At 41.2% G+C, this 12964-nt stretch overlaps 2 protein-coding genes across 6 annotated transcripts in view; one reads left to right on the top strand and one right to left on the bottom strand.

Moving 5' to 3' along the window:
• The window catches only part of ENO4 (enolase 4), a 31645-nt gene that overhangs the window by 12741 nt on the left and 5940 nt on the right, over nt 1-12964 (bottom strand). The window contains exons 3-8 of the mRNA XM_003922168.4: nt 12591-12781; nt 10377-10525; nt 8583-8752; nt 8356-8487; nt 6821-6874; nt 836-892 (exon numbers count right to left, since the gene is read on the bottom strand). Of these exons, the coding sequence (XP_003922217.2) occupies nt 836-892; nt 6821-6874; nt 8356-8487; nt 8583-8752; nt 10377-10525; nt 12591-12781 (753 nt within the window). The remainder of the gene's footprint in view (nt 1-835; nt 893-6820; nt 6875-8355; nt 8488-8582; nt 8753-10376; nt 10526-12590; nt 12782-12964) is intronic.
• The window catches only part of SHTN1 (shootin 1), a 153407-nt gene that overhangs the window by 137446 nt on the left and 2997 nt on the right, over nt 1-12964 (top strand). For 4 of the 5 annotated variants that reach the window (XM_010332583.3, XM_074382952.1, XM_010332581.3 and 1 more), the window contains one exon: nt 2954-12751. The gene's annotated coding sequence lies outside the window, so the exon portion shown is untranslated. The remainder of the gene's footprint in view (nt 1-2953; nt 12752-12964) is intronic. The other variant, XM_074382951.1, reaches the window with a different exon arrangement.

Genomic DNA, 12964 nt, shown 5'->3' with positions numbered 1-12964 from the left:
CAAGGCATCTGGCTCAGCTTCATTTTTTTTTTTTTTTTAACTTTGCCATGACTTCTCCATTCCCAGCCTCACTTCTTTTGACTCCAGCAGACTCTCAAGTACCTAACATCAGGGTAAGGCAAGGATAGTTCACTCACAGAGCAAATGAAATACTGCAGATGTGAGTAACCTTCACCCATTTGCATGCTCTTCCAAGTTCTTATTGGTGGTTCTATTTACATTATTGAAAGTTTAGGTGTATAATAGATACTGTACATCTATCAGAGCACTCACAATCACCAGCATGACTGACAGATCAAGTTCAGCCTGTCTCCCAAGGCTCCTGAAGCCAGCACAACCAGTTTTGACAAGGAGGACTGTTTGCCCCACTCTCCTGGCAAAATTGGAGTTCCTGCAATGGTTCGTCAGAAATGATGCTTCAGTGCCTTTTGGGGACCAGATAGAAGGAATAATCATCTTTTTGTGCTGCTGCTTTTTCTCTTTGTTAATAATAGAATGTATAACATCCTGTGTGCCTTTCAGCTAGTTATCAGAGAGATTCAACTTCCCAAACACTTCCCCTATAGGGTCCAGTGTAACCCTATTACTCTTAAATCCTTCTGAACCCTGTGAGATTCCAGATGGTCAGACAGTTCTGCCAGTGATGGCCAGGCAGCATGATAGATACTGCAGCTCGAGGGGTGCCAGGGTCAGTGCTCCTGGAGCAATATCACTATATGGTTTCCATTTGCCTCAGCCCTGGTCTTGGAGCAAAAAGTGACTACGGGAGATAAAAGGGGCAGGAAATCTATAAACAGTGTCATATGGAAGGATGGTAAACGATCAATAGACTTACTTGACCTCTTTTGTTTCCATCATGCCCTTTTTTGGTCTCTGCTTTCGGAGGAGAGGGCTGTGGGGCAGAAGATAAAAATATATTACCTGGAATTTTTAGCAAGGCTGTGGCAGCAAGCAAAGCTTTCTGCTCTGAGACCTGACCAGCCACACTGGATCTCACACGTGTGAGCACGCACACACACACACACACACACGTACTCATGCACACAGGGATGATTCCAGCCACTCTCTACTTTTACATGCCACCAACTATTTCTCAAATTCAGGAATGTGTTTCCTTTAGTTCATCCTTACCCTCTGCCCCCAGTCACATATATAGGGTGTGTATACAGATTCATGCATTTCTATGCATATAAATAATGTGTTACTCACACATATATCGTGTACTCCCTCTGTGTACAGGCACCCTTTTTCTGCAGGAGGATACAAAGTCCCCACCTTGCTCTTAAAACTTAACACCACTGTGGGATTTGCTTTTACAGGCCCAATATTCTCAGGGTGCAAACACTTTCTCCTGCAGGGTGGTTTTGACTTTGATTTAAAACAGCCAAAGGTCATTAAATATGGTGAATCTGGTGGGTGTAGTATCATGAGGTTAAAAGCAAAGGTAATTCCCAAAGAAGCATTCCCACATTTGGGGTATTGGATGCATTTTATTGCAAGGATCTAATCTTTTAAAGGATGCACTTTTGTGCTCAGCGTGTACTGGCTTTATAAGCTAGGGCATGACTGTCAAGCATCGGTATGGTTCCCGCTCAAGTCTATGCACATACAGTGACCCTGAACAGAAGGGCAAAGGGAAGTCACATCATCACATGATCAGGTGAAGAGCTCAGTGATTTCTGACACCAATTCAGGATGGCGAACATTGAAGAACAGTCTTGGTTTGCATTATTATTGGATTTCTCACGTTTTTTATGCTCCCTCATTGAGACTTTTAAACTGAGAACAGGAAGTATGTTTTTATACCCTTTTGCCCCTAGCATAGGGCCTTGAAACAGCAGAAAATAACCAGGGGAAAAAATAACCTGTAACATCTTTCTCTCTACCTTAATAAGAATAAGCTGTTAAATATTGGAAGTCAAAATCTGCAGCCCCACCCCCACCCATTTTTTTTAAAGACAGGGCCTCTACTCTGTCACACAGGCCAGAGTGGTGCAGTGGCACAATCATGTCTCACTACAGCCTTGGCCTCCTGAGCTTAAACAATCCTCCTTCCTCAGGCTCCTGAGTAACTGGGATGACAGGTGTGTGCCGCCATGCCTGGCTAATTTTTTTTTTTTTCTTGGTAAATACTTTTGTAGAGACAGGGTTTCACTATGTTGCCCAGAGGATGGCAGCATTTTTAATAATAAAATATGCAATGTATTCTAGAATGGCTGTTCTCAGTCTAAGTGGATTTAAAAATGGCTAAAACCTGAAACAAATATAATCTTTCATTAGTAAAAATTAGTCTACTCAGGAGTTCCTAGGGAGAGTCAGTTATGCCAAAATAAATCTGGCATGATGTAATTTGCTAATCTATGCCACCAGCCAAATGATGTCATCAGGAACTATCACTTTATTACTAAAACAAAGCATGGTGATTGCAGTAACCATGGCTCCACTCCTATCATCTTCCGTTTTAAAACTAAAGACCGTGGCTTTCGCTAAGGTTATCTACAGACATCTTTGGGTTGGTGCCTGCATGAGAAAATGTACCATTTCTTCAGCATTGTTTTCTCAAAATAGATTTAACATTTCATAGAAGAATTGGGGTAATGTTAGGAATGATCTGTTGTCAATGTAATCACCGGGAAGGATTAAACATCTTTCTATAGTCAATTACTATGCTATAAAAAGGCACCCTTTATTAGGAGCCCATCAATTCAGGGTTCCTCCCATACATTACTTCCAGTCCTTCCAAGGCAGCCTTATTTATTTTTATTTTTATTTTTAAGTGGGACAGGATCTCCTTCTGTCATCCAGTCTGAAGTGAAGTAGCCTGATCAGAGGTTCCTGCAGCCTCAAATTCCAGGGCTCAGGCAATCTTCCTACCTCAGCCTCCCAAGTGGCTTGGGACCACAGACACATACTACCATACTGGACTAATTTTTTTTTTTTAATTTTTTTGTAGAGTCAAGGTCTCGCTATGTTGCCTAGGCTGGCCTTGAACTTCTGACCTCTCCACCTCAGCCTCCCAAAAGTGCTGGGATTATAGCTATGTGCTGCCACACCTGGCCAAGACAGGCATTTAAAAACTGTACAGATGAGGAAACCAATGCATTGGCAGGATATGTAAGATGCTCACGGTGGCAGCTGGTAAGTGCAGAGCCAAAATAGAAACCAAAGCTGTTTGCTTCAACAATTATGCTCTTTCTACTACATTTAATGACTTTAACTGACTTTAACAACTTAAACTTTGTGACTTTGACAGCCTAGTGATGAACTTTCTTTAAGTGCTTTATTGCCTTTTCTTCAAACATGAATGAACTAGTTGGAACTATTACTAAGAATCCCACTGCAGCTTCCAAACATGTAACACCATGTGAAAAGTCAACAGGAATGTGATCCCTGCTTCACACTATTGATATAAAGGCCAGATGAAGTTAAGATATAAATAAATCCTTGAAACTGTAAGTGTTCAGAGAAAACATAACCTGTGATTCGGGAGCAGTTTAGCTTATGATCAAGATCATAGATTCTGGGCAGACTTCCTGAGTTTGATCCCAGCTTGGCCACCTACCTGCCTGTGGGGTTTTGGGTAAGTGCTGGGCCCAAGTTTCTTAATCTATATAAAAGGGGTAATAATAGTACCTACCTATACAGTTACACAGATTGAACTAGTTAAAGTATTAAAGCCTTCAGGATGGTACGTAGTAAACTTATAAAGAACTCTTGTGGATTGCTAGTATTACAGGAAGAGGGAGCCCCTTCTGAAACAAAGCACATGAAAGCAACAGCCTTAAAGCAGGCCTCCTCAGCCTTGGCACTATTGACACTTGGGGCTGGATTACCTGCTGTGGGGGCTGCCCTGTACATTGCAGGACTCTCAGCAGCAGCTCTGATCCCTGCTTACAAAATGCTGTCACAACCCTCCTTCCAAACCAAGGCCACTAAAAATGTCTCCAGACTTGCCCTGGACAAAATCACTGCTGGTTGTGAGTCACTGCCTTAAAAGAACAGATTGCTATATTTCACTTTATCAAAAAATTTTAAAAATCAATCTGACTCTGTATCATACAGTTTAAAGGCAGGCAACATGATACAGGAAAATAGGTCTAACATATATAAAGAATTGGCCTTGTGCAGTGGCTCATGCTTGTAATTCCAGCACTTTGGGAGGCCGAGATGGGCAGATCATGAGGTCAGGAGTTCGAGACCAGGCTGGCCAATGCAGTGAAACCCTGTGTCTACTAAAAATACAAAAACTAGCTGGGCGTGGTGGCAGGCGCCTGTGATCTCAGCTACTCAGGAGGCTGAGAGGCAGAGACTCGCTGAACCTGGGAAGTGGAGGTTACAGTGAGCTGAGATTGCACCACAGCACTCCACCCTGAGCAACAGAGCTAGACTCCATCTAAAAAACAAACAAACAAAAAACCAAAAAGAACCATGCATATATAAATCATATATAAAGAATTAAAATCCCTTATATAAGGAATTCTGAAATATCAATAAAAGATCAGCACCTCAATAAAAAGGGCAAAAAAGTAAAGCAATTTGCAGAATGATTTGTGCATAATTTTTGTATTATTTTAAACACTGTTCTCTGTTGTGTGTGTATTTATCTATCTTTTTTGTTTGTTTTTCCAAGACAAAATTTCACTCTGTCACCCAGGCTGGAGTACAATGGTGCGATCTCGGCTCACTGCAACCTCCACCTTCCAGGTTCAAGTGATTCTCCTGCCTCAGCCTTCTGGGTAGCTGGGATTATAGACGTGCACCACCACATCCAGCTAATTTTTATATTTTTAGTAGAGATGGGGTTTTGCCATCTTTGCCAGGCTGGTCTTGAAGTCCTGACCTCAGGTGATCTGCCCACCTCAGCCTCCCAAAGTGCTGGGATTACAGGCATGAGCCACTGTGCCTGGCCTATCAATTTTTTTAAAAAGGCTGGAAGGCCACACTCAATTTTTTATGGTGGTTATCTCTAGAGAAGGGACTGTACTGAGGGTGGTAATCTGTAGGAGGCCGTTGTGGGCAGGTAGCTCTATCAGTATTTGAATTTTCACAAGAACATTCATGAGCTACTTGTATAATCAAGAAGTAAATGAAACATTTAAAAGACAAAATGTCAGGAAAGATTTTAGAATTCAAGAATTTTTTTTTTTTTTTGAGATGGAGTTTCACTCTTACTGCCCAAGCTGGAGTGCAATGGCATGATCTTGGCTCACTGCAACCTCCGCCTTCTGGGTTCAGGCAATTCTCCTGCCTCAGCCTCCCGAGTAGCTGGGATCACAGATGCCTGCCACAATGCTTGGGTTTTTTGTTTGTTTTGTTTTGTTTTGTTTTGTTTTGTATTTTTAGTAGAGACGGGTTTTCACCATGTTGGCCAGGCTGGTGTCAAATTCCTGACCTCAGGTAATCCACCCGCCTCGGCCTCCCAAAGTGTTGGGATTACAGGCATGAGCCACTATGCCCAGCTGTAAAACTTTTAAAATCAATTTGGAAGGATGAATTATAGAATGCTCAAATATCCTGAGCATTCTGGGTTTCCTTCACCTGCTCTGACACAACCAATGCCAGGTGTGGCTCCTGTGGCACTGGCTCCTGATGCAGCCTGTTCCATGTTAAACTCCTTTACTCTTCACAGTCACCCTCATGACTTGCGTACTCATTTTATAAAGAGGAACCCGAGGCAGAGAGACTATGGAATTGGCCCAAGGTCACAGAGTTATAAATGGCAAAGCAGAGTGCAATGTCAGGGCTAACTTGTCCACGTCTGAGTCTCTACAGACTGGTCACCCAGAAAAGAAGCTGGCCTCCTGAAAAGCACCATGGAAACCGGCTCCAGCCTGGAATTGCTTGAAGCAATTCTGATCAACTGCAGGGATTGGGTCCTAGCCAGCCAGCCCCCATCAAAGCAGGGGAGGGGCCTGTGCCCCCTGCCTGTAGTCATACTCTGTGCTGGTGAGAGATAGAACCAGAATTCCTCCATGTTACACTGCTATTGTATCCCAACCCCATCCTACTGGGTCCTCAGCCTACCGCTTCCTAATCATGCAGCTTAAAAGCCTCAGGCTAAATACAGTGTGGGATCCTGGATTGGATCCTAGAACAGAAAAAGGACATTAGTGGAAAAATCAGTGAAAGTTGAATCAAGTGTAGAGTTAGTAGTATACCATTTTGGTTTCTTAGTTTTGACAAATGTACCATGTAATGTATTATTCACATTGGGAGAAACTGGGTGAGGAGTATTCAGGAATTCTCTGTACTATCTTTTCAAATTTTCTGTAAATGTAATATTCCAAAATAAAAGTGTGTGTGTGTGTGTGTGTGTGTGCGTGCAAAGCCCCACAGACAAGGATTTGGTTCCTCTCCTAGCCTCAACCCAGTCATATCACTGGCACTGTCTTATTTAGAACATATTGGAACAACTGGTGACTCAAACATCTGCTTCTCTGACTGTCCCCAAGAGGGCTGCTCTGCAAGGGGCCCTTGTTTGCTCAAAACCAGGAATCTAATGCAGGCACAAGAGTCTGTGCTTTCATTCCATCAAGCTTCCTCTCATGTCTTGGGGGCCACATCCTTTCTTTCTTAGTAAATCCTAAGGGATGCAGAGCCAATTGCCTCAGACATCGAAATGAGATTGTTAAGTAACATTAGAGACTGGACCCACAGCCACTGAGGAGATGGGTGTACTTCGTTCGTGTGGGAAGCCCAAAGCCTATAAATACATTCTCCATATCAAGCACAATTGATTTAATTCCAAATTAACTACAAATAGGATGCTAGAAGGTGTCTAAGTGTCAGTAACTAGATACCATAGAATCTCTTTACATACCATTTCAATTATTTTGTTGATATGTTTCTGAATTTCCATAAGCATCTCAACACCCTGTAAGCAGAATAAACATGATCTTCCACAGTTGCAGGCTAGAACATTTAAGTGTAAAAACTTAAAACACATGTGGCTATTTCTAACTCACAGTATTTGAGGAGTCCCTGATTAGTGGATGGTGTGCTCTACAAAATCAGTAGATTAAATGTTAATCTTCAGCCCCACTTTTCATTGGGTTGAATGTGAATGAGAGGCTCTTCTCCCTCAGGAGCCTCTCTTAACCCTTCTTCTTCTTCTTCCTTTTTTTTTTTTTTTTTTTTTTTTTGAGACAGTCTCACTCTGTTGCCCAGGCTGGAGCACACAGTGGTGTGCGATCTCAGCTTACTGCAATCTCCACTTCCTGGGTTCAAGCAATTCTCCTGCCTCTGTCTCCAAGTGGCTGGGATTACAGGTTTGTACCACCACACGTAGCTAATTTTTGTATTTTTAGTAGAAACAGGGTCTCACCATGTTGGCCAGGCTGGTCTTGAACTCCTGACCTCAGGTGATCCTCCCGTCTTGTCCTCCCAAAATGTTGGATTACAAGCATGAGCCACCGTGCCTGGCCAACCTGGACAACTTTCTTACAATACATGTCACAGGTCACCAAGGTAGTCTGCATTAGAGTGGCTGAATCAATATAAATCCACTGTCCCTTAAAAAGGAGAAACGTGTTGATGATGAGATCTGCATATGAAGACCTGATAAAGAATGGCATTCCTCGTGTTCCAGTACACAAACAGCTCAACAGATACTAACTAAAGGATGATAAGCCAGCTATAAATCCTAGTTGTCTGCCATTGAAAACTGTAAGGCAATAATTATGTAAGAAATAATTCATCATAAAAAAACTGGATTTTTTAAAACTGATTTCCACTAACTTAGATAAAATATCACTCAACTTATTGGAAAGCTTTCTGTACTTTTTTGGAAAACATCATGAATCTTTAGTCATCATGAAGATTTAAAGAGGCATATTGACTCTTTCAGGCTACTGAGGAGCAATATAGACCCTAGCACACCTCTCAGTGGTGAACATGCAACTTGAGATTTATTCACTCCAAGAATATGCACTAAAAGCCTCATAGGTTCCAGGCAATCTGTTAGTCCTGGAGTTCTTAATGAACAGAGTGGGCTGCTAGAAGGTGCTGGCTTTCACTTGCTGCTGCCATAGGGCACAGTGCAGAGTAAATAAAGGTGCTCCAAATAACAACCTTCTAGCACCTTATAGGTCTGCAGTTTCTCACCTATGGCTTCTCTGAGTCACCAGCCTGAGTCAATGCTGTCAGGAAACCAGCCATCTAAGGTGGTCTACATGTGCTCCCTTTTATCTGAGGTCTTTTTTCCCAGTTCTCTGACTTCCTAAAATATTTTTTTTTCTTATTTTGTCTTTAATTCCCTCTCCCTTGGTGTCACAAGGGAGCTACACTAAAAGTTCATCAACGATGGCGTATTTTTTTTTTTTTTTAGAAAAGGTAATTTGAGATAATGTAAGGTACCTGTTTGGCTGTTAATTCAGGATGGGGTATACAGATCACTTCTTTCATTAAATTTAGCTTCCCAGATGATGACTTCCCACAGCTAACCAGTGAAACCATCAGCAAAGGCATAGATAGCATTGTTGGCCGTTCCTGAAATAGGGGGGAAACAAGGGAAAATGAGAAACAGGGTGCATCCATATTGAGATACTCCTGGCTCCTTTTAATGGAACTCCATAGATACTAACCTGATTGTGCTTCAATAGAGCAATATTTAAGTACAGAGGATTATTAAGCAGCATGCCACAGGTTTTGGCAACAGCTAGTGACACGGCGCCTATGGCCATACTGCCACTGAGTACAGGTTCAACAGGTTCTGCAGGTGTAACAGGTTTTTCTGTAGCAGTATCCTTCCTCCCTGGAGGGAGAAATATTGAGAATAAGACTGTATTTCTAAATTACTTACAAATGGAATGGCCCAGGGAAAAGAAAGGGCGAAAGCTGAGGCTGGGAAAAACAGATGCTCTACCTCAACCCCCAGGGAGTTTTCTGTTTGATTTTGCTTAAGATTCTCAAATAATCATTAGCCATGGATTTTGCCTGTCTAAGACATTTCAGGCTATTTGATATTAATTCCTTCATCAATCATATGAGAGATATTTTTATTCTACATTCACATGTATGTTAACTGGAGCTTAGAGAGATTAAAAGACTCGCCTAACGTAACAGAAAGTAGAGGGAGGATTTCAGCTGTCTTTACATTTCAAATCTTTGTTTTTCTATATTTCACCATAGCTGCTGCATACTTAACTTTCTGTTGAACATCTCTTCATGCACATATCTTAGTATCTTTCTCACCAACCCCAAACCAATGCCTTGTTCTGTGTTGTTTACTATCTGTAGCAGTGCCTTTCAGATCCAAACATCGACCCAGATTCGCTACCCATCTTTCACTATAATATGTTCTCAACCTCCCTGTCTTGTGAGGTCCAGACAGAGTTCATTGTACATCTCTAGTGTTCCTCTTGTCCTTTCCTCCACAGCTGCCGATGTGGTTCAGGCCCCCAGTGGAGATAAGATATTTCAGCACCTCATGCCTAATGAGTGCTTAGCAAATACCTGTCCCCTCCACTTCTTCCCTCCTCTTAAGCTCCAGGTTCAGTCAATCAAAAGCAACCACCAAATGAACATCCATGTTGGTCTCTACTTACAACTAAGTAGTGGCCATCACACCCTCCCAAGGGAAGATTGCTCAAAAATAGTTATTTTGTCTTGGGCAAATCTCTTTAACTCTCTGGGCCTCAGCATCTGGATCTATGAAATAAGGTACCCTGTCTCCCTGGTCTCTTTGATCCCTTCCTGGTTCTACTACGTTCTTACTCATTGGAACCTGCATTAATTGGGTATTTGGTTCGTGCCTGGCCTCATGCTAGATACGAGCAATGGCAAGTGGAATAAACATGATTCATCCCTTAAGGAGCATGTTCTAGTTCAGCAGACATACAAAACGCTGTTATTACACTAAGAGCAGCTCCAGAATGAATGTTCTGCAGGGGCTGAGGTTAGCAATCTGTTGGAAGGCATGAAGCAAGGGCAAATGGATGTTATAATTTCTATTATTTGCTTTAAAATGATTTTATAAAGAAAATGTTTATTTTACATAGGGCTAAGAAAATGTTGGTTGTTCATATCAAAGGAATCAAAACTCTAAGATGTGGAGTGGCTTTGGAAATTTTGAAGGGAGGTGAAAGGTCTCCCATGCCATCTCCTCCCACCCTACCCCTGACTAGGCACTGCTCAGTGTATCTTATTTAATAATAAAATATTTCTCACCTTTGGGTGAGAAACGGTTTTATTTTAGAAATAAAAATGGAGAGTTGGATGGGGCAAGATCTTTGAGTGAGGATGTGGCATAAGATGGATTTGGCCATAGGCCAAACTGGGTCTGTGGCAGAGACTCAGAAAGGCAGTCCAAGCTTTAGCCTTTCTTCCTCGCACATTTGTTACTACGGGTTATACAAGATGATAAGTCACCAACCAACCTGGCTTTTGCCCCTTTTTCTTGGTAGGAGGTGGAGGAGGTGGTGGCGGTGGTACTGGAGGTAGAGGTATAAGCACTGTTGAGTATTCCAGGCTCTTTTCCAATTCTTTTCTCTCCTTATCTTCTTGTACTTTACCTACAAAGAATTTCCTAAATGGCAAGAAAATATGGCTTTACAATGGGATATTTAGGAATATCACTCTGTGATTTTGGTCATGTTTTAGAGCTGACCACAATATATTTCAGTAAATAACTCTGCTTTTTAGCTACTTAAGAACAAATCAGTTTTAATTTTCAAGGCCAGAAAACAATGATACTATAATAAAACTGTGTTCAAGAACTGAAATTTATTTCGGCATGTAAATAAATGTTTAAAGATTTCAGGTGCTCATTTTTAAATTATTTGAGCTCTGAGTTTGCATTTTTAGAGTAAAACTTGAAGATGTAATTTTATTAAGGGTTACAGTATTTTATTTTTGTAAAAATGACCATCAGGAAACAAATGTGTCAAGAACAGAGTGAAATATAGCATATTAATATAGAGAACTTCCTTTCTTTTTTTCTTGGCACTTAGGATGAATATTAAAAGAAAACTTTTGGAAATCCCATTTAGATGCATTTATGTAAAATTTTAGCGTGCCAGAATAAAAAGAAGAGGCAAAAACTTCTGTAGGCAAAAAAGTATGCAAATAAAAAAGACAGGAACCAGATTTTCATCAGATTTATTAATAATCCAGATGCCAATGGGGCAATGCCTTTAAAGTATGAGAGAAATTTATTTCAACAGAGAATGCTATACTTAGCTAAACTATCAACCATGGGGGCAAAGTATCAATATTCCCACACATATAATAACTAAGAATATTTACATTCCATATACACTTTCTCATCCTTACTTTTAAAGGATATGATCCAGCAAACCATGAAATTAAAGAATGTGGGATCCAGAAATAGGAGAACAATGAAGTCTTTATGGCATCTCTGTAATTGGTCTACAGAAGAACCAGTCCAGATGGGTGGTTTGGGGAGGGAAAATGCCAGGGGAAAAAAAGGAGAATAATAAAATATAAGATGTGACTGAGAGCTTGAGAAAAAAACAAAAAACACAAAAACTAAGAAACTGATAATAGCAGATTATCATTTTCTGCTAATGACAGCAGACAGAAAATGAAGGAATAGAAGAATGGCATTCAGAAACTCCAAGAACCCAAAACCTATTCAAATAAATTTCTTGGCCAGGTGCAGTGGCTCATGCCTGTAATCTCAGCACTTTGGGAGGCTGAGGCAGGTGGATTACTTAAGGTCAGGAGTTCTTGACCAGCCTGGCCAACATGCTGAAAACGCGTCTCTACTAAAAATACAAAAATTAGCTGGGCATAGTGGTGTGTGCCTGTAATCCCAGCTACTCAGAGGCCAAGGCAGGAGAATTGCTCGAACCTTGAAGATGGAGATTGTGGTGAGCCGAGATCATGCTACTGCACTCCAGCCTGGGTGACAGAGGAATACTCTATGTCGAAAAAAAAAAAAAAAAAAAGAAAGAAAGAAAAGAAAACAGTTTATTTTACAAAGGTCATCATCTTACTTTGAAGCAAACTAAAATGTTGTACACAATTAAGTAAGGGATAAAGCTTAAGGAAAGAGAATCCAATTGACCTGCTATTGGCCAAGGGGCTGTTGGATTGGACCTGCAAAAACGGAAAAACGATTCTAACCTATTACTTAGTTAGGCAATGAAGAACATTTCGATAGCCCTCATAAATGCTTCCTTGTTAGCATTTTAGAGTCAACCTATGGGCAAAGCATGGAAGACTCAGTTGTGGCTGGAGGACAGAAAGTAAGTGTCAGCTGTTGTAACTAAATAAAAGGTTATGAGAAGCTCACAGGTAGCATGTGACAGGGTGGAGAGAGGAAAAGGGCATCCTCTGGATTCATAATCTGATTCTCTTCCTGAGAAACTTTTTACTAAGCCTTAAGAAAGCTCTGTACATGGAAAGAGACCAAAAAGCCCTATGTAGCATTACACAATAAGGTGTTAATTACAGGGTTTTCAGGAGAAAACAAATTTTATGTTAAATGTGGCTGCTTTCACATATTCTTTGTAAACTGACTTCCCAATTCTATAGATTTGACAGACCCATTTTATTGGCAGGTGAAATGGAAATACAGTGGATGTGTATTTGTACTTAATGTTTATATTTCAAAGTGGAAGCTGTACCTGAGTAGGTGATCCACCTCTGCCTGGTCAAAGGGTGTGATGCCCTGGAGCTCGTGCGTGATGCTGCCGTTGACCCACTGCACAGCTGTGCTGACCGCACTGGCCCTCTCTGCCTCCTCCACCTCGGCCAGCTCGGGCAGAGTGTTCTCATGGACTTCAAAGTGAGTTGAGATCACCACAGAACATATGCTCTGAAAATCATACAAATGTGTTCTACACATTCCCTACCTCTCCCAGAAAGAGGAAATTAAATGAACCCAGGTTTTAAATGCACGAAATTTTACCACCAATTTCAAGGCAAGAATGAGAATATATAATATTCTTTGAGATATTTTTATAGCTGTTGAAACATGGTGGAACTCAGCTTCATAGAA

The sequence above is a fragment of the Saimiri boliviensis genome, chromosome 12 (genome assembly GCF_048565385.1).
Source record: "Saimiri boliviensis isolate mSaiBol1 chromosome 12, mSaiBol1.pri, whole genome shotgun sequence".
NCBI lineage: Eukaryota > Metazoa > Chordata > Mammalia > Primates > Cebidae > Saimiri > Saimiri boliviensis.
This window is presented reverse-complemented; position numbering and strand designations above follow the sequence as displayed.